The sequence below is a fragment of the Mauremys mutica genome, chromosome 5, assembly GCF_020497125.1.
Source record: "Mauremys mutica isolate MM-2020 ecotype Southern chromosome 5, ASM2049712v1, whole genome shotgun sequence".
NCBI lineage: Eukaryota > Metazoa > Chordata > Testudines > Geoemydidae > Mauremys > Mauremys mutica.
Window position 1 is genome coordinate 38,267,647 of NC_059076.1, and position 22,240 is coordinate 38,289,886.

Consider the following 22,240-nt stretch of genomic DNA (forward strand, 5'->3'; position numbering starts at 1 on the left):
CAATGGATCGTGTGGTGTGTCCGGGATGGAAGCTGGAGGCATGAAGGTAGGCATAGCAGTCGGTAGGTTTTCGGTATAGGGTGGTGTTAATGTGACCATCACTTATTTGCACTGTGGTGTCTAGGAAGTGGACCTCCCGTGTAGATTGGTCCAGGCTGAGGTTGATGGTGGGGTGGAAGCTGTTGAAATCATGGTGGAATTTTTCCAGAGTCTCCTTCCCATGGGTCCAGATGATGAAGATGTCATCAATGTAGCGTAGGTAGACAAGGGGCGTGAGTGGACGAGAGCTGAGGAAGCGTTGTTCCAGGTCGGCCATAAAAATATTGGCATATTGTGGGGCCATGCAGGTGCCCATAGCGGTGCCACTGATCTGGAGATACATATTGCCATCAAATTTGAAATAGTTGTGTGTGAGGATAAAGGCACAGAGCTCAGCAACCAGTTGTGCTGTGGCATTATCAGGGATGCTGTTCCTGACAGCTTGTATTCCATCTGTGTGTGGGATGTTTGTGTAGAGAGCCTCTACATCCATGGTGGCTAGGATGGTGTTTTCTGGAAGGCCACACCACACCATCACCGGTTCATTCACCTGCACGTCCACCAATGTAATATACGCCATCATATGCCAGCAATGCCCCTCTGCTATGTACATCGGCCAAACTGGACAGTCTCTACGGAAGAGGATAAATGGACACAAATCAGATATTAGGAATGGCAATATACAAAAACCTGTAGGAGAACACTTCAATCTCCCTGGCCACACAATAGCAGATCTTAAGGTGGCCATCCTGCAGCCAAAAAACCTTCAGGACCAGACTTCAGAGAGAAACTGCTGAGCTTCAGTTCATCTGCAAATTTGACACCATCAGCTCAGGATTAAACAAAGACTGTAAATGGCTTGCGAACTACAAAACCAGTTTCTCCTCCCTTGGTTTTCATACCTCAACTGCTAGAACAGGGCCTCATCCTCCCTGATTGAACTAACCTCGTTATCTCTAGCTTGCTTCTTGCTTGCATATATATACCTGTCCCTGGATATTTCCACTACTTGCATCCGACGAAGTGGGTATTCACCCACGAAAGCTCATGCTCCAAAACGTCTGTTAGTCTATAAGGTGCCACAGGATTCTTTGCTGCATTTGCAGGACATGACCCTGAAAATCTATATGTAATTGTCAAAAAAAATTCTGACTTGGATATTAAAGTAGACTTTTATTCCAACTAGGTCCAAAACTTCAAGATGTAAGGAAACAGTTTGTGTGGTTGGCTGCTTTCCAGGAACCGGCCACGGTGACTGGAGATGCAGGGTTTTCAGCTCTCTTCTCTATCACTGTCTCAGGGTTGTCCCTCTGGACGTGGTCACTGGAACTAGCAAAAATCATTGGACAACACACTGGTGTCCAAATAATCCTCCTAAAATGTAAACACCTTTTTCTCTAACCCAAAGTATTCTCTATGTAGAGAGAAGAACTTTCTGTTTCTCAGTCTAGATTTTCTAAACTTGTATTTTTCTTTGCAGCTGCATACTACTTGACAAGTTGTACTGACATCTTTGCTCTGGTTTTCTTACATTCTACTTCACATATTTTACTTCCCTCTGCTTTCTCTTTCTGACACTTAGCTCTGTCTTGCTTCTTTCTGCTACATTTTAACTGCTGTCCTGTCAACTTTGCTTTTTGCAAACTTCTCTTTTCCTTTCTCTTATCCTTTCTTTTCCTTTTTGGAGCGTTGGAAACCACATAGGAAAACATTACTCATATGTAAATGACAAAGATTATAACCAGACTTCGATTTTCTTTGGGAAGTTTTAGCAAAATATACATATACATGTGTGTATACATGTATACACAATATTCCATGAATTGAGAATTAATATGATTTTATCGCTATTAGTTGTAACTGATGCATACCTGGTATGGAGCATGGAAAGCAAGCCAGAGGTGTAGTGAGCTGAACTATTTCTAGATATTTTATATATATATATATATATATATTTCTAGACATATATTATATCTAGAAATAGTTCAGCTCACTACACCTCTGGCTTGCTTTCCAGGCTCCATACCAGGTATGCATCAGTTACAACTAATAGCTCTAAAATCATATTCATTCTCAATTCATGGAATATGCTCTCAAAACAAAGCTGTATTTTTCAGAGATAGGAAATAATAAGTTTCAACAACTCATGGGATTTATTTAACATACAGAAGCAAAAAAGAAAATATTTTGCACTAAAGTCCACAACCATCAATGGCAAATAACAGAGAGCGGAAAAACAAAAAATATTCTAGGAGCTTCAAGGTACCAAGAAGGCCTGGATAGCTTGTTTAGGGGCATAAATACATACATACATATTCAGAAATGTATAGGAATTAAAAGTAAAACAACAAACTCTTTCAGTACTACATTAGATTTTAATCCAGTACTTGCACTCTTTGCAGGGCTGCCCAGAGGAATCAGGGGGCATGGGGCAAAGCAATTTCGGGGGCCCATTCCATAAAAAAAAGTTGCAATACTATAAAATACTATATTTTTGTGGGGGCCTGTAGAGGTTTGGCCAGGGCTTCCCCCCCGGCTCCATGGCGGCTGGGAACCAGGCCGCCTCACTACTTAGGTCCACTGAATCAGGGGAATTAGCCGGGCTGGGCGGCAAACAGTCACCAGCTCAGGCCCTGGTGGGCAAACAGTTTAATATTAGCAAGGCTCCGGGCCCTGGATCGGGCAAGGCAACAAACAGTCAGTGTTTCAGGCCCTCAGGCAGGGGCTGAGCAAACAGTTCAATAGTAGACCCAGGCCCTGCGTCAGGACAGGCAGCAAACAGTCAGGAACTCAGGCCCTTAGGCAGGGGCTGAGCAAACAGTTCAATAACAGGCCCAGGCCCTAGCTCCGAAGGACCAGCGAGAGGGGGAGACTGCCACCCGCACTTTGGGTGGTGGGGCGACGCAGGCCCACCCACTCCACTGCATCCCAGCCCAGGGCCCTAGCAGCGGTAGATGACCCACTGGTGCGTCAGCGGGAAACTGGACCGCAACACACTGACGTTGGCTCTGGGTGTGCTGCAGCCAGACTAGGGTCAGCTGCCCCCGGGCTACTTCCTACCTCCCCCTCCACAGGTACCTGCGTCTGGACAGAGTCTTCCAAGGAGTCAAGCACCATGGGCTCCTCTGGGTACCCGGCGAGCGGTAGGCTTGGCAGCTCCTCTGGGTAACTTGCCAGCAGCAGGTTTACCAACTTCTCCGGGGTCTGGCCGGCATCTGGCCAGTCCTCGGATCGGCCACAAGCTGCAGGAGTCTCCCAACCAGGAGCTAGGCCACAGGTGTCTGGCTTCTCCGGCGGCCAGGCCTCTAGTGAGCTCTGGGGTTGGGCTTTTGTACTTCCTGTCCTGTGTCCTGACCTCTCGGGGGCGGGCGCAAGCTCCACTGGCTCCGCCCACTTTGGCATCTGGAGGGGCTCGTCCCCCTCCAGGGTGGCTAGGATCCAAGCCACCTCACTACAGGGCCCCTGTGGGGCCCGGGGCCTGGGGCAAATTGCCCACTTGCCCCCCCTCTGGGCAGCCCTGACTCTTTGTCTAAATACCACCAGAGAGCCAATCCTGTGAGGTACTGAGTGTCTGCTCCTCCCACTGAAGTCAATGGCACTGGAAAACATTTATGACCTCATAGGTGACACTCTGCATCTCACCATAGTTGCATATTAAAACAAGCTTCTCATTTCATTTCTCCTTGAATGGTTAGCCAATTAGAAAGATAAAAAGAAAGGTTACATCTTGAGACTATCAGTTCTACTACTTTTTTTTTCTTTTTAGTCATATATTTTATTAACTCATTGCCATCAAGATTTTAGCACAATGTAACCAAAGTAGGTCCTCAAGTGGCACTTGTGGAATCCCATTGGTTTTATGAACTTGCACAGTTATAACTGGAACTTAAATAATTCTGTTCATGAGGCATAACAAGGAATAGAATTCACTCACATTCAGTTGAGTTAGATCAGCAGGGAGAACAGAAACAGTAAAATTTATGTTTTCTCCTATAACTAAATTCAACCGCTAAGACTCTTAATGTACAGGGGTAGAGTAAGAAAGCAACAAGTTTACAGTCATTTTCAGAAAAGAATCCCACTTTAATAATAGTTTTTAAAAGCCTCAGTTTTGCCTAATAAAAATACTAATGTCTGAATTGTTTGTAGACAAGGTAGAATAATAAATTCATAGGCCACTACTTTCAAATCTGAGTACCATGAGTAAGGTTTGTACGTCCATATTATGGCCTCTAAACATTTAGAGGCCTAAATATGGCTTTAGAAACCTAACTAAATTATCCAATTCTGGATTATTAAATGTACAGTAATGTCCCTTCTAGAACGATGTGAAACTCTGCTTGTGTCTTTGCCTTGACAATTTTCAGAGGCAAAACATAGAGTTTATTCTTGTGAGAATGTGAATTTGTGGAAGTTAAATTTCAGAAATTCAATCTGTGATAATTATGGGGAAAAAAACAGTAAAATTCTATTTTAAAAAATATCTCAAATATTCTCTACAGTTGCTCCTTGGCTCCTGGAAAAAATGATCAGTCTTGTACAAAAAGAGCTGAAAAATCAGGAGTCAATTCATCAGTGTTTTGATTTGTGAAATGAGACTTTGGACCACTTTTCACTACTGTGTATTAGATGTACAGCTCTTGTCCTCATATTTAGTATTTAAAGGGACTCATAGTTTCTTATCACCTTTTTCTATCTGAAAGACAGATCATAACTTAAATTCAAACATCATACCAACTTCCTGCTCATATCAAAGTTTCTCTAATCAATTGTTGTCTAAAGGCTCTATGTTTCAAACATTATGAATGTGCAGGTCACCAGTCCATAGTAAGGTTGAGTACAGTTCTACTTTCGGGGGGGGGGGGGGGGCAGAGAAGAAGGGGGCATGTGATCTAGAGTATGATTTAGGTAGGGCTCATGTGTGAGATTCACAATAAGGATTATATATATGGGTCACCATGATCAAGGGCCTTCTGGCATGTGGGAGTACAAAATGTAAGATATATACAATATATCTGAAAAGCTAAAATATAGGAATATGGAATACTATTTTAATGAACTATATCACCTTCTCAGACGGTGAAAAATAGGCAAAGAGTCTGTCAATGAAATAGAGTTGTTTTAAGCTCTGGTAGAAGACTAGATGACAATAATTGGGCAGGACCTCTACAAGAAAATTAAAAATAAATTGACCTGAATGTTTTGTGTTAGCAGGAAAGGGTTTGGTTTCTAAATTGACAAATGTAAAAGCAACCGCAAAAGCTTCTGCAGAAAATATTTTTTCTCCAATTCAATCATTACAGACTAGGTTTGATGCATTCAAGTCAAAATTAGATTTGGCCTCTTCTAAAATGGTTAATCTTGAACAGTGAACAGAATCTCTTGGGGGAAGAAAACCTTTGGAAGCTTTTGATAAGATTAGCGAATTACAAACACAGAATGCTAGTATGAAATCTTTAAGTGGAATTTTGATTAAAGATAGTGGGCGAGATCCTGATTTGGCATTCTGCAATTGACTTCAATAGAGCTATAATGATTTACAGCAGCTGGGAAACTGACCCAGTGCTTCTGTATGCAGGAAACTTGAAGCTATGGGAAATTTTCTGAAAGACTATAATAGTAGAATTATTGGGATTCCTGAAAATATGGGTGGTATTGAGCTTTTTGCATTTTTTTATTGGATTTGCTAGATTTGAAATCCCATTCCAAGCTAGGTTTATTTGTTGTGTATTCTAATTAAATCTTTATTAAATTCTACAGTATCTAGCCCTATTTTTTGTGCTAGAAATTTTATTTTGACTTTCAGATCAATATAAGTGTGTGAATGAGATACAAATTGGGTTTGGATATTAAAACGTAATATTATGATACCCTCCCCAAGTTTCTGGCCTGCATTCTCCAAAATGTAGTTCTCTAGATGCAGGTAAAGCCATTTAGGCTCATAAAATATGATTTCGGTTCATTTGTGTTGCTTAGGTACATAACGAACATCCACTGAAGTAAATGGGAGTCTTTCCACTGACTTCAATGAGCTTTGGATCAAACCTTAAATCATTAGGGTACCATACTTCAGTTCTGTTTTTAGCAGAACTCAGATGGACTAAAGATAGATTTTTTTAAAAATTATGTTCAAGTTAACTGCACAGTTGAATAAAAAGTTAAAGCTCCAATTCAACTAAGTATATGTTCAAGCACTTGGCTAAACTGGGCCCTACATGAGGATGAAAGTGTTCTGGAGAGTTCTATACTACTTGATTATGATTAACTGATTGGGCTTCTTTCCGTGTGCATGCACATATACACACACTCCTGACTGATGTTGCATGTGCCTCGGCCACAGAAGAGGATCTGGCCCTGGCTGTTTGGACATTACTGAAAACAACGTTAAAGCCTCAGGGTGGGGGGAACCCTAACACATTGGCTCTGTTCCTACAAAAAACACCATCAGGAGTTACTTCTGGTAATTACACCAAATTGCACAGTAGGGCAGGTAAATTTGAATATATCTGTAGAGACTGATTAACAGTGAGTACAGTATTTACCAGATTTAGCACATATTATACATTTTAAAAGGAAAGATCAACAGAACCAGAAGTCGGTATCTGACAGTTCTACTGTATGTATGATTTGTTAACTTAACATGTAGTTTCTGTCACTCAAGCATATTATGACTTGTTTAACGAGTGAACAGTTGTGACTGATCTTTGAATTAATACAAACCTCAGTACAATCTTCAGGATGCCACATTTTGTATTGGCTGATAGGAATAGTATTTGTTTGCTTTTACTGCTCAGTATTGCCTTAGTGTTAAACTAATTGAGTCCTGTACTCTTTTTAGGCTTCTATTTTTAAGGAAGAAACTAATGTTATTTAAAGGTTGGGTCTTTTGACTTCAGTCCTCAAATAGTTTTCAGCTATTCTTGTTGAACTTGTTGCAGACATATAATTGTATTTTTTCATCCTTCAACTAACCAAGTGTAAAATGTTTAATGGGTAAATCAAAACAATAATAAGCATACATTATATGAAAACATGATTTACATATATTTCAATTCTATAAAATTTAAGTCCATTGATTCATTTTCTATTTAGCAAAATCTTTAAAAGGTTTGAACATTGACAAAGACATTATCACTTTAATATTTTAAATGTTGATAGGGATGTGATCTATATCCTATGAGAACTCTATTTGTTAACAAATAGTATTTTTCAAACATTTACCTTTGACTAACTAGCAATCAACTTGAGTACTATTACTATTAAATACACCAACTAACCTTCCTCCATTCCATGGAGCACTCAAGCTGAATGCTGTGATATACTGATATTCAGTATTATTTTTTGTGGAATTAAACATACAGGTATCCAGCAAGTGGAGCTATCATTATTATTTGTGCCTACCACGGTGTTTGCTCTGTACTATACACAGAAGTTCACACAGTCCCTGTACCAAGGAACTTAAGGCAATTAACCATAGGCATAAAGTAACATGCGTAAGTGTTTGCATAATCATGGATGTAAACAGACAGATACAAAAAATGTAGAGTGGGGAGGGGAGAGGCTCAGTGTCTTCTGCGTTATGTCTTTGGGTATAGGAGAGATTGTTAGTGTTCTTGGCTAATGTTAATATTGGTTTGTTTTTTGTTTGCTAGATGGTGTTTACTTCCTCCAAAGTTATGAGAAACTGGTTTTGTTTAATAGAATCAGTTCAAGAAAATTTGTCTCTCTTTGTGGAGCCATTTGATCAGATCCTCTGTGAGCAAGAGCAAAGACTCAATATGCAACTTTCTCTCTCTCTCTCTTTGCACATCCCTCCCCAAACTCCTATGCTACATTTGGAAGTGGTGGAGCCAGTTCCATGAAAGACAAAGGGAATAATAATAGTAAATGTGTCTGGGAACTAATGAGTGAGCTGGGGATAGAGTGGCTAGAGTTTTTCTGATAAACCGAAGGAAGTTGGGAAGCTGTGAATCAATCCAGACAGACTTGTGATAAAGGGAAAACATCCTGATTCCTCAGTAGAAGCAATTTATTGTCACCACAGGATTCTCAATCACCACAAAGTAGCTAATGTATCAAAACATTCAGCACTGAGGTGTAAGCAGTAAATTTCATACTATTGTCAGTCTGGATCTGCAGATTTGGTACAATTGTTTAAGTAAGAAAAAAAGTTACAGATTCCACAGTCCCTAACCTCTTTTCTTTGTGAGCATTCACACAATGTGCCCCCACCAGTACATAGAATGTTAAATGCTGCTGAGTAAGTGTTTAAAATATTGACAAATCATCAATGAGCTGAGTTTTTGTGAGGTTTTCTTGGTTTGTTTTCTTTATTTTTAAAGTACCATTTACCAACAAATTTCAAGTATTAATGTCTGGGTCTTTATTTGCTACAAACTATAGGCTCAGCTGTAGAATTAAGCTTCATACCACAGCAGGAAGCAGCATGAAGACACAAACACCCAGTTAGAGACCCCAGAGGCAGTAGTCCTGAGGCAAATACAGTCCTTCCATGAGCCCAGCCTAGAGGTGATTAGTCACTGCGTCACCACCGGAGAAGTACAAGGTAGCTCCCTCACAGAGCCACCTCCACTGTAGCCTCATGCCTTCACATGGGCATGTTGTAGGCCAGGGGTCTCAAACATGCGGCCCGCGGAGCTCTTCCCTGCGGCCCGCGGAGCTCCCCAGGGCCGCCCAGAGGGGGGGGCAAAGGGGGCAATTTGCCCCGGGCCCCCAAGAGAAAAGCGGAGGCTCCCGCCTCCGCCCCTCTCCTGGAGCTCCGTCCGCGCCTGAGCCGGCCCTGGCGGCTCCCGCTTCTCCCCCCCCCCTTACCCGAGCGCGTCTCCGTCCGAGCCGGCCCCGGCGGCTCCCGCTTCTCCCCCCCCCCCTTACCCGAGCGCGTCTCCGTCCGAGCGCCTGAGCCCCGCCCCGATCCGAGCCGCGTGGGGAGGGGGCGGGGCTGGGAGCTCGGGGCTGGGAGCTCGGGGCTGAGCGCTGCGCTCGGCGTGGAGCTCACAGCCCCGCCCCCTCACCACGCGGCTCTGAGCGGGACGAAGCTCAGGCGCTCGGACGGAGACGCGCTCGGGTAAGGGGGGGGGGGAAAGCGGGAGCCGCCGGGGCCGGGCCGGGGCCTGGGTGGGAAGCGGGAGCCGCCGGGGCCGGGGCCGGGCCGGGGGGTGGGGGAGGGAAGCGGGACCCGCCGGGGCCGGGCCGGGGGAAGGGAAGCGGGACCCGCCGGGGCCGGGCCGGGGGAAGGGAAGCGGGACCCGCCGGGGCCGGGCCGGGGGGGGGGGGGCCGGGAAGGGAGACCCGCCGGGGCCGGGCCGGGCCGGGGGGGGGGGGGGGGCCGCGGGGCCGGGGGGGGGTGGCGGGAAGCGCGCCCGGCCGGGGCCGGGGGGGGAAGCGGGACCGGCCGGGGTGGGGAAAAGAGGGACCCGCCGCCGCCGCCGAAGCGCAGCCCGGTCTTCGGCGGCGGGGGGCCCCTTCCGTTCCGGGACCCGCCGCCTAAGTGCCCCAAAGACCCGCGGCGGGGACCCCCCCCGCCGCAGGTCTTCGGGGCACTTTGGCGGCGGGTCCCGGAACGGAAGGGGCCCCCGCCGCCGAAGACCCCGGGCCCCCGGAATCCTCTGGGCGGCCCTGGAGCTCCCCCAGTTACTTCCTGTCACCGCCAAACTCCCCTCCCCCCCGCCCCCTCCCCGAGTTATTTTCTGTGCCTAAGCTCCCCGCGCGCTGCTCCCCAATGTTTGGGGCCGGGTCTCTCCCCTGGCCCCACCTGCCACCCCCACGCACCTCCCCCCAGTGTCTCCCGGCCCCCACTTGCTGCCCCCTCACCGCCCGGGAGCCTGCCCAGGAGCTCACGCTGACTCCACTCCTCTGCTATGCCAGCTTCCGGCATCACCTGCTGCCGCAGGGTCCTAGCGCCCCCCTTCACTAGGGCCAGGGCAGGCTGCCCTTCCCCTACCCTTCTGCCCTAGTCCTGAGACTCTCCAATGCCCCGAGCCTCTCCAATGCCTCAAACCCCTCACCCTCAGCCCCACAGCCCTCACCCCTGCACCCCCTCCTATCCCCAAACTCCGTCCCAAAGCCTGCATCCCCATCCCCTGCCGCAGCCTGGAGCCTGCACCGAGCACAGAGCCTGCACTCCAGACCCCCTCCCCCACCCAAACTCCCTCCCAGAGCCTTAGGCAGTAAATCTAAGTGCGTGTTTTGTCCTTTGAGTGAGGTGCATTACTGAGTGTATATATTTATTAAAACAGCTTGGAAATGACTTCGTCAAAAAAAAGAACACTCATGGAAGAAAAGAGAGTTTTCCAAGACAAATGGGAGAATTTATATTTTTTCACAGAGGTAAAAGATAAAATTCAATGCCTTATTTGTCAGCAAACGATTGCTGTTCCCAAGGAGTATAACGTGCGTCGGCACTATGACACGATGCACCGTGAAAAATATGATGCATTCACCGGAAAAATCCGAGAGGAAAAAGTTCAGCAACTTAAAGCAGCATTTGCCAAGCAAAGAAATTTATTTTCAGAGATTAACAAGTCTAGCGAAGATTCAGTAAGAGCAAGTTTTGTGATAAGCGAAATGATAGCTAAATCATCGCGACCTTTTACAGAAGGCTTATTCATAAAAGAATGTCTTATGAAGGCCAGTGAAATTTTATGTCCTGATAGGAAGAAAGTTTTTGAAGGCATAAGCTTGTCTGCAAATACAGTTGCCTGCAGGATAACGGATTTAGCTGATAATGTGCAAAAAACAATTGATTCAAATGGCAAAAGACTTTGAAGCATTTTCAATTGCTCTTGATGAGAGTACAGATATATCAGATACCGCACAGTGTGCAGTGTTCATTAGAGGTGTGGACTGCAATTTGAATATAACTGAAGAATTGCTAGACTTAATGCCACTGAAGGGTACCACAACGGGACGTGACATATTTCAAGGATTGGAAGAGTGCATTGAAAAAGCTGCGCTGCCATGGAACAAACTCGTATCTTTGGCTACGGACGGTGCGCCATCAATGTGCTCTGAAAACATTGGTGTGGTTGGATTATTGAAGACCAAACTGAACAGCCTCAATATACCAGGAATTAGCTTCACCAGTATACATTGTATTTTGCACCAAGAAGCCCTGTGTAGTAAAAGTCTACAAATGAAAGAAGTTATGGATGTAGTTGTTAAAACTGTTAATTTTATACGTGCACGAGGGCTGAATCACAGACAGTTCACTTCTTTTCTAGCAAGTATGGACAGTGAATATGGGGAACTTCTGTATCACACTCAAGTTAGATGGCTGAGTCGTGGAAATGTTTTGAAGTGTTTTTTTGCACTTAAAGAGGAGATTGATTCCTTCATGAAAATGAAAAACAAGGAGGTTCCACAGCTTGCTGATTCCACTTTTATCTGCAACCTTGCTTTTCTAACAGATGTAACTGATCACCTGAATGCACTGAACTTGAAACTTCAGGGTAGAAAACAGGTGATAACACAGATGTATGACAGTATTAAGTCATTCAAAGTCAAGCTTACTTTATGGGGGAAACAGCTGACTGCTGGCAATTTGGTCTATTTCTCAACTCTGAATTCCTTAGGAAAAGTTGAACCCAAATCCTTGAAAGAATATGCAGAGATCATTTCTAACTTACACCAACAGTTTGATGTGCGGTTTAAAGATTTCAAGGCACTTGAACCACATTTTCAACTTTTTTCCACACCATTTGCTGTTGAAATTGACAATGTTGCAGAGGAAATGCAGATGGAGTTAGTGGAGCTTCAGTGTGACACGATTTTGAAGCAGAAGTATACAGATGTTGGAATTCCAGAATTCTACAGGTTTCTTTCACAAGAAAGATTTCCCATGTTATTCTCTGCTTCTGCAAGGATAATGGCAATGTTTGGAAGTACATATATATGTGAACAGTTTTTCTCTTCCATGAAGATTAACAAATCTGTGTTAAGGTCAAGGCTCACTGATGAACATTTGCAAGCAACACTGAGATTGGTTTCGTCTCAGGATATCAAACCTAATATTGATGCTCTGGTTGATGCAAAACGCTGCCAGCTAAGTGGCCAAAAATGAAATGACTGTCAAAATTAGCACTGACGTTTCACATTACAGTTAAAGAAGTTAATAAAAAAGTTAATAAATTGACTTTTAATAGCATACTATATTTTAATACTATACTACTATATTACTCTTCATTTTTTTTTCTGCCTACCTCCAGGCGCTTCCCGCCGCCAAGCCACCAAACAGCTGTTGGTGGCGCTTAGCACTTTCCAGGAGGGAGGGGGGAGGAGCGGGGAGCCGCGCGCTTAGGGGAGGAGGTGGAGAAGAGACAGGGCAGGGGCGGGGCCTCATGGAAGGGGTGGATTGGGGGTGGGGCCAGGGGCAGCAAGGGGGCGTGTCAGTGATGCGGCCCTCGGGCCAATGCACTAGTCCTCATGCGGCCCTCGGGGTCATTTGAGTTTGAGACCCCTGTTGTAGGCACTCCCTAAGGGATCACAATCATGACCACTGTGTCAGGATTCTGCACAGAAATTCAAGGAGAGGTAAGACCCCTGAATGATTTTTACAGCATATGTTTGTACTCTAATTATTATCTGTAGGAATTATGGTCTCCTGATTAAGGCGCTGCACTGGAATTCTGGGTCCTCTTCCTAGCTGTCACGTGCTTCCTGTGTGATCTTGGACAAATCATTTAGGTAAGGATGTCATTTCTTTTTTTAAACCAGCACAGTGATAGTTTTTTGCAAGGTGTTATACTATCCTGATAACTATTTTCTCAGGATGCCAGAAATGTTCCAATTTTTCATTTCACCAATTAAAACATCTGGGTTTTTTTATATATACTTACATAATGTTTGTTCAAGACAATTTGTTACACTGGTATAAGTTGTTTTGTGCACTCTCATTACATAGCAAGCACACATTTCATGCCTACATGAACATTAACACATTTTCAGCATTTCAAAATGTGGGAGAGTTAGGGGCTCTCCTGAGTCCCCACCAGATCCTACTTCAAGTTGTTTATAATGTCCCCCTCCGAGTTCATAACATATGAGGGGTTCTCTAAGCAAGACAAACTAAACAAAGGTCCTTTTCTCTCTCTTTCCATTATAGGAGATGGGAATCTGAATGAAAGAAAAGAAAGGCAAAGGTGGCAGTCTTTAAGGAGTCAGCCCTTTGAACTTGTGCCCGTATTTATTTATTTATTTATTTATTTTAAATAAAAGGTCAACTCAAACTTGGAATCCAAAGTGGCCACTTATTGTCCCTCCTCCTCCCCCCGCCTTTTTTTAATCCACTTCGGACTCTGATTTTCAGAAGGATCCACAAATCCATTTGAAGTCAATGGGGGCAACGGTTGGTTAGCACGTCTGAAGATTGGGCCCAGGGTGTCCAAGGCTAGGTACACAGACACACAGTCACACAGAACAAGTCGCCACTTGAAAAATTTGGCCTTAATCTCTGGACCAGATTTTCAAAAGAGCTCAGCAGATATGGTGTACTGAGCATTTTTTGAAAGTCTGTCCACTTCATTTAAGTACCTATCCAGTTTCTTTCTGTTTGTGAGGTGCAGACATACTATTATTAAGAGAGTGTTTAAAAGCAAATAACTGTTTAATAGGCTTTATTTTTTAAACTATATTAAAGATTAAAACATACCATGTAAGAGAAAATTCAGAGTATTGCTTACTTTAGTATTACAGTGCTATGAATCCAAACTTGTATTGAGTGCTAATATTATATGTAATTATTGAATGACAAAAGTAGTACAATTATTTGTACTTATCTTTCACATAGATTATATTCAGCAGATAACTATGTAATAGTTCCTACGGATGCTCTGAGTTATTTTATCATGAAAGTTATTTCTTAGCACTGCTAAAATACAGTTTATACAATTTGGTTCTTTGACAATATTCATTACATGGCTACACATAAGAAGTCAGTATTTGGTATTTGGCCATATAATGAAAATGACTATTCATCACACTCCAACTTTTAATAAGGAGAGAATCAAAGCCACAAATTCTTGCTATTAATAAGTACTTGTATAAAGTTTCAAGTCAGTTACAGCTGCTAACTATGTAATCTAAGAGCAAAAAGGGTGCTTTCCAAACTCAGCTATGCAATTGCAAATACTCACATACCAAAACATATCCATATTATATATATGTCTTTGATTTTTTTAAGATTATACAGTCTCAGAAAATTTGCAGAACTACATAACTATGACTTTTTGAAAAAAAAATCTAAAATTAGCTTGCCTTAAATATCAGAACCAATGGAAGCGTGACTTTATGAATAATTAGAGAGCTTTGTTTCATTTCTAAATAGGGAGGTATCAGATGATAAATAAGGATCCATATTGTCTTAGGAAATAATATGAATCTGTATTTGACTTTCAGACCTCGTATTCGTTGTTCCTTTCTTAACTACATGGCTATTTGGAATATTTCAAATGTGGATTTGTTTAGAAAATGCTTAAATACTTTAGATGTCATTTAAAATCTGTTACTACTTTTACATTAAACAGATTATCTAGTAATATAATCAGAATTGAATGGGTCCCCTATACAGATATAAACTCTGACCTCGTACTGCCTACTGTAGCACTATGTTCAAATGTTCTACATTTTGTTTGTTTTTTTACTGCCCGTGTAAAAATAGAGGAGTATATAAGCTTACCAGGTACTCAAGAGACAAGCACCCAGAGAAACAGAGACAGGAGAGTAGAAGAACTGTGTTTATATTGTGATTCCCATCCCCCTGGACACAGATGCTCCTCCTTTTAGAAATTGAGACTGTTGCCCTTTCTTTTGCCTGTACTGTGGCTTCAGTGACATAATTTTTCAGTGCCAATGAAACACATATGTGTGTAATCTACTGCTTATTTTAAGCTTCAGTGAGCATATGAGATGACCACGCACCCAGAGACAGGAGAGAGGAATAAAAGTTCAGAAAAGGAAAGGAAACTGCTTTCGGTGAGTTCAATTCTGATAGAACTCTTACTTTTTTCAGCTGCAAGTTACAAACAAAAATCATTATGGGAGGGCAGATTTTCAGCAATGATTTTCAAATATCTTTGAAAATAGCCCCCCTTTGTTTCTGCTCAAAGTTTATGATGCCAATATGATCCAACATGTATTCAAAAATTCCGCATGCATTCAAAAATCATAAATCAAGATTTTCAAAATTGTAAGTCTGGCTTTAAAACACAACGGATTTTTCAAAATAATAAAATCTGGGTTCTTTTTATTTGCCTTCTGATACTTAAGCCTTTAGGATTCACATTTTCAAGTTTTTGTCCACGAAGCATTGAGGCTGGAACTTACTGTTTCCTGACAAAAGCTGGGATTTTTACTTAAACCAAATGATTCCAGAAATTAGGACTTTAAGAGAAACACCAAATATTACAAGACTTATGAAAAAATTGCAAGAATAGAAAACACTGTGATTCATCTTCAGCTCAGACCTCTCGCTAGGTCAGCGGTGGGCGAACTTTCGGCCCAAGGGCCACATCTGGGTATGGAAATTGTATTGCAGGCCATGAATTCTCATGAAATTGAGGGTTGGGGTGTGGGAGGGGGTGAGGGCTCTAGCTGGGGGAGCGGGCTCTGGGGTGGGGCCAGAAATTAGGAGTTCAGGATGTGGGAGGAGGCTCTGGGCTGGGACAGGGGGTTGGGGTGTAGGAGAGTGAGGGCTCTGGGATGTGGCTGGGGATGAGGGATTGGGGATGCAGGAGGGTGCTCCGGGCTGGGACCAAGAGGTTCGGAGGGCAGGAGGGGGGATCAGGATTGAGGCTGGGGGTTGGGGTATGGGAGGGGTCAGGAGTGCAGGCTCCAGGTGGCACTTACCTCAAGCTGCTCCCAGAAACAGTGGCATGTCCTCCCCTCTGGCTCCTACATGGAGGCGCAGCCAGGCGGCTCTGCATGCTGCCTCATCCGCAGGTGCTGCCCCTACAGCTCCCAATGGGAGCTGCAGGGAAGGCACTTGGGGCGGGGACCCGGTGCGGAGCCCCCTGGCTGTCCCTATGCATTGGAGCCAGAGCAGGGACATGCCGCTGTTTCTGGGAGCTGCACAGATCCATGGCATGCGCAGAGTGGGGCAAGCCCCCAACCCCGCTCCCTAGCTGGAGCGGGACAAGCCCCAGACCTCACTCCCCGGCAGAAGAGGGCCGGATTAAAACATCTGAAGGGCCGGATGTGGCCCCCAGGCCATAGTTTGCCCACCCTTGGACTAGGTCCTCACATCCAGGCTATGTCTGAATTGTGCCAATTCTTTCTGCATCACATCTAACATACAGCTTTTCCAAATCAGCCACACAGCTAAAACTCACATCCAAGCTTTCATTATCTCACATCTTGATTACTGCAACATTCTTCTCTCTGGCCTTGAGAAATGCAAGCTTGCCCTGCTCATAGCCATTTAGAATACTGCTGCAAAGATAATTTTCCTAGTCCATAGCCTTGACCATGGACCCTCTCATTGAAACCCTCCACTGACTCCCCCTTCTCTATTGCATCAAACATATGCTGCTTGTATTTATTTTTAAGGCCCTTCATAGTCAATCCCCACCCTACCTATTGTCTTTCATTCCTATCAAGCTGTTAATAGTCGCCTGAGAATGACCCATGATGCCAGCCTCTAATGCCAATTTTGTGCAGGAAAAAAAGTGGTCCTTTATATTTTAGGTCATCACGATGTTATTTTAATGTTTAATGGAAAATGTTTTCCTTTCCACGACCATGATGAATGTTTTTTAAAAAGGGAAGTTAAGTTTCCAGTCAGTAGGGGTGGTTTGAAGACACTGGCAGCTGGATAGCATCTTGGATGGAGATGAAATGGTCAGCCTCGACTTTAAGTATTGGGCTTGGAATAATTAGATTTCAATCTTTAAATCTCAATAATACTAGATTTTTCCTTTCATCCAAAAAAACTATCAAAATGTTTTCATCATTAATAAGCAAAATGTATAGAAAGGGCATTTTTAATACACAAAAAAACCCTTTTTGTCTAACACAATTGTGTGCATGTGTGAATGCACACCACAGGATCTTGTAAAAAAGTTAGTATTTCTTTATAGTCAAAGGAATATTGAGAAGATATTAAATATGATTATCACATATTTCTAAATCTTCTCTAAAGCTCACTCTTTACATATTATATTTTGAATTAAGTCAAGCATTGAGGATTATTTACTTCCTATTAATGCAAACATTTAAATTAATTTAAAAAAATTAAAATAATGGATATATATTACTGTTTTCTCTGATTCATGAAATATAAAAATCAAATGTTTCCAAGCCTAGTCATTGGCTAGATTCCCCTGTAGGATTAACACATTCAATTCAAACACAATCAATTTTAATGACTTATTTCTGTCAAGTGGGAGACAAGAAGTGCACTTTATATAAATAAAGAATACATGATGGCTAATCTCTGTTATGACATTTATCTTCATGAATGTGGAGAAGAGTTATAACTCAAGTATGGCATCACCATTAGTGGATTATCCCACAAGTGAAGACAGATGTCATAAAAGAGCTGCCATTCACAGGGGTGAAAGTAACTCCAGACACTTACCGGTAAGGGGCCAGGGCCAGCCCCCGGAAGGAGTGGGCCCTTGGGTGGATGGGGTGGGGCGGGGGGGTCAGCATCCCCCAGCCAGCCCTTCCAGGCCTCCTGGCCCGCACCATCCAGGGCTCCAGTGGCAATTTAAAGAGCCCGGGGCTCCGGAGAGCCCAGGGCCCTTTTAAATCGCTGGCCCCAGGGCAGCTGCTCCCTTTGCCCCCCAGCCTGTCGGCAGCCAACGGGAAGCCAAAGGGGCATGGACATTAAAGCACTGCAGGGTCCTTTGCCAAGGCAGCACTTTAACGTTGCTGCTTCCCCCGCCCCCATTGGTGGTCCAGCTGGTAGGGCCGCCGATGAGGGGGCACAGCAATGTTAAAGCACTGCCATGGCAAAGGACCATCCTTAAAGTGCTGCCATGTCAGCGCTTTAACGTCCCTGCCCCTTTTGCTTCCCCTGTCGGCGGCCCTGCCGGTACAGACCCTTCCAGCAGGGCTGCCAATGGGGGAGGCAAAAGGGGCGGGGACATTAAAGCACTGCAGCGGCACCACTTTAATGTGGGTTGCGTATGGGCCGGTGCGGGTTCTTACCGGTATGCTGTACTGGCCCGTACTGGCTCACTTTCACCCCTGGCCATTCATGAATGCTTTATCTACGGTTGGTACAGTATGTTTAGTGGAATTTGCATAAAGACGTCTGTCAGAGATCGCCATCGACTGGGAGATCCTCTAGGATCAACAAGTCGATCGCAATCGACCGGTTGATGACCATTGCAGTACAGTATTTGCTGCCTTTTTTTTTTCTTGTTGGTCTCCACTTACTTCCAGTTCCACATGGTGTCTGGTTGATCAGTAAGGCTGTAACTCTGATGTTCATATCTTTGAGGTTCTGTTGTACCTCATAAGGGGATTGTGAGTATCAGTTAGTGTATTGAACATAGAAAGTGCTATAAAATCCTAAAAATACTGGGGAAAAAAGAAAATAAAAAGTCCTAGGTGTCTCATGCAGAGCCCAATCATGTTGGCACTGAAAATAGTGACACTTTTACAAATTCTGGCCTTCATATCTATTTTCTCATAGGTAAGATGAGGGTAAAAATACTTTTCTGTCTCCTAGAGTTATGAAAATAGATCCCTGCCTTTGCCACAGACTTACTATGTGATATCAAGCAAGTCACTTAAACCCAATTTTTGGCAGGTGGTCACTAATCATGTGTTTCTCATTTTCTGGGTGCTCAATTTAAAACACCTGGAGCCTCATTTTCAGAAGTGCAGCTGAACACTCAACTCTACCTGAAGTCAATGGGAGATGTAAATACTCAGTGCTTTCCTCGGTAAAGCAGTGTGGTCAAGGTTGGGAGTCCAGGGGTCCTAAATTCTAATCCTGGATCTTACCCTGATTTACTATGTTCTTTGTGTCAGTTTCCTCTTCTGTAAAATGGAAATAATAATACTCTTATATCAAGGGAGTTTGGGAGAAAAATCCATTCATTTTTGTAAGGCACTTGGATGCCATGGCAATGTACCCCATAAAAAAGACCATGAAAAAATGAATAATTCTGTATTCAGTGCAGGGTTTGGATGGTGTGCAGAAAATAAGGCTGAAGATCACACATTGAATTATGAAGATAAAAAGAAATACTGAATTAGCTGCCTTGTTCACTGAACACAGTCCATTCTGTGTGTTGAATGAGATGGAAAAATGTGATCATCTAATTAAAAAGCATGTGACAATCCACATTCCAAAGGACCAGAATTTAAATTGCCCATTCTACCTTAATTCTAGCCTTTCCTAACTTTCAAGTGCTTGACTTTGCAACCTTAAATAACTTTTTTGATGTATTTTTTGGTATGTAATTATACATAGGTTTAAAGTTGAACCAACATATGATTGATGGATATTTTGGGGGGAGCAGTTATATAAAACTATAGGTGCGGCTTGTGGTGCTAAACACTTATGAATAATAATGGTAGTCCTCTTCAGTAAGTGATCAGTAAAATTTAGTTTGTCATATAAAACACTCAGATAAATGGCACTAACAAATTAAAATGTCCAAAACAAAATATATAAAATATTCATGGGAATCAAGTGAAATACAAGGTGAAGTCTACCGAACACCCTAACCCCACCCCTTTCCCAAGGTCCCACCCCCTGCCCCACACCTTCCCTGAGGTCCCGCCCCTTGCTCACTGCATTCCCCCTCCCTCAGTGGCTTGCTCTCCCCCACCAGCTGAGGGTGCGGGCTCTGGGGTGGGAGTGGGGATGAGAGGTTTGGGATGCAGGATGGGGCTCCGGGCTAGATGGTGGGGCCGAGGGATTTGGAATATGGGAGAGGGCTGCAGGTTGAGGCAGGGGGTTAGGATGTGGGCGGGGGTACCGGCTCTGGGCTGGGGATGAGGGGTTTGGGTGCAGGAGGGGGCTCTGGGTTTGGGGGGCTCAGGACGAGGGCAAGAGGTGGGGGCTTGGGGTTGGGGCATGTGCTTATCTCGGGCAGCTCCCAGTCAGTGGCGCAGTGGGGCTAAGGCAGGCTCCCTGCCTGTCCTAGCTCCGCCCTGTGTCCCAGAAGCGGCCTGCAGGTCCAGCTTCTAGCTGGGGGTGGGGGGCAGGAGGCTCTGCGTGCTGCTCTCGCCCGCAGGCACCACCACCCCCAGCTCCCATTGGCTGTGGTTCCTGACCAGTCGGAGTGCAGAGCCGGTGCTCTGGGTGGGGGCAGTGCACAGAGCCCTGTGGACCCCCCACCTAGGAGCCAAACCTGCCGTTGGCCGATTCCAGGGCGCAGCACAGGGCCAGGATAGGTAGGGACTAGCCTGCCTTAGACCCTCAGCATCACCAACCAGACTTTTAACAGCGTGGTCGGCGGTGCTGACTGGAGCCGCCAGGGTCCCTTTTTTGATGGGGCATTCTGGTTAAAAACTGGACGCTTGGCAACCCTATCCAGTTTTTACAGGCATTAGATCTTGTTTTTCATTTCAATACAACCTGAAGAAAAGCTCCGTGTAGCTCGAAAGCTTGTCTTTTACCAGCAGAAGTTGGTGCAAAAAAAGATATTATCTCACCCGCTTTGCCTAAAAGTCGTTGTACTTAGCTAGATATGATGTTAGGAGCTCAAATGGGAGGGGCTGTATATTTCCAAACCATAAGTCTACAATTATATTTCACTAAAGAAATCCTAGGTTATAATCACACTATTGTTCACCATTTAACAACGCATATACCAGTTGCATTCATTTTGTTTAAGGAAACAACTTACTCTTTTGTAAATAAGCAATGGTCCCTACAGCTCAGCTACTCCTCTATGCAAGAACTCTCTTCCAAAAGTCTTCTACTACAAATCCCGTTTAAAAAAAGAAAAAAAAGAAAAAAAAAGTTGTCTAACATTTTCACTCCTACATCAGACACTTTGCAAAATAAAAATGTAGGCTTTCCTCTACCCATCCTTTGCTTCAGGAAGCAAAGTAAGAGATCCCCAGCGACGCATATTTTCACTCTTCTTGTAGCATCACCCCCAGCCCGGCAATATTTGATGGGCTGGGTCATGCTCTTTAGCTTCCATTAGCAGGACTGGGGGTTCAGAACTGTGTAACTTTAATGACTAGCAAGTGGCGGGGGGAGGGGGCATGAAGAGAAGTGGGTCCCTCTCTCCCCTTCGGTGTTCACCAGACCCAAAGGGCACAGTCAGGTGGGCTACAGCCTGGGCTGGGGGGCTCGAAGCAGAGCCGGAGCAGCACCCCCAGTTCCAGCACCTTCGCTCCCTCCCTGCCCCTCCTCCCTCAGGCCGGTGTGGGGGCAGGGAAGGACACCCCCCCCCCCCCCAGCCCCAGGGAAGACAAGCTGGGTGGCGGGGCAAGGAAGAGCCCACGGCGTTTTGCAGCTCCCTCCCCGCTCCCCACCCCAGCGCCGGCCCGGCCCCCCCATCCCGGCGGCAGCCCCGACGGACCCACCTGAGGGGCTCGTCATCGTCCCCCTGCTGGGCGCGGCCCGTTGCCTCCCTCTCCGCAGGGCAGGTGGAGCCCGGGGGCGAGCGCAGCCGGCAGGGTCGCTCCGGCCCGAGGAGCAGAGACGCCCCCTCCTTAGCCACCGCCACCGCGGAGCCTACAGCTGCTGCCGCCAGGTCCGGAAGCGCCGACCTGCCGCTGCAGCCCCCGCCCGCCCCCTCCCTGGCGCGGGTCCCGCGCCTTCCTCTGGGGGAACTTCGGCTCCTGCTCTCGCTGCAGAAGTGAAACTGCCCCCCCCTCCCCGAGCCCAAGCCAGGACACGGGCCCTGCTTCCTCCTGTCGAGCTGAGGAGACGGCGCCCTTCCTAGGGCCGTGCGCCCCGCTCGCCTTCCCCGCCGGGGGCAAGGGGAGAGGGTGAGGCCGGGGTGGGGTTCGGCCCGGCGCACGCTGGCTTCCTGGTAAAACAAAGGCGAGTTCCTTTCAGAATCGCCTTCATCAGCCGCAGTGCTCTGCAGCCTGGCCGCCCCCCGCCAAAGGGATGCTGCACCGGGTCTTGCTTTCCATCCCTCGCACCCCAGCACTCCCATTCAGCTTAAGGGGTAGCTTGTGGCACGCGGGGAACACACACGGGGCCATAGGAGTGTGTAGACCAGATTCAAATGACTGTGGCAGTCTGCTGCAGGGTGGAAAG

General features: G+C 45.3%; 1 protein-coding gene across 2 annotated transcripts in view; it reads right to left on the bottom strand.

Moving 5' to 3' along the window:
* The window catches only part of BANK1 (B cell scaffold protein with ankyrin repeats 1), a 274,622-nt gene extending 252,838 nt beyond the window's left edge, over positions 1 to 21,784 (bottom strand). For both annotated transcript variants that reach the window (XM_045017387.1, XM_045017388.1), the window contains exon 1: positions 21,556 to 21,784. In XM_045017387.1, the coding sequence (XP_044873322.1) occupies positions 21,556 to 21,571 (16 nt within the window). In that variant the 5' untranslated portion in view covers positions 21,572 to 21,784. The remainder of the gene's footprint in view (positions 1 to 21,555) is intronic.
* Positions 21,785 to 22,240: the final 456 nt, after the last annotated feature.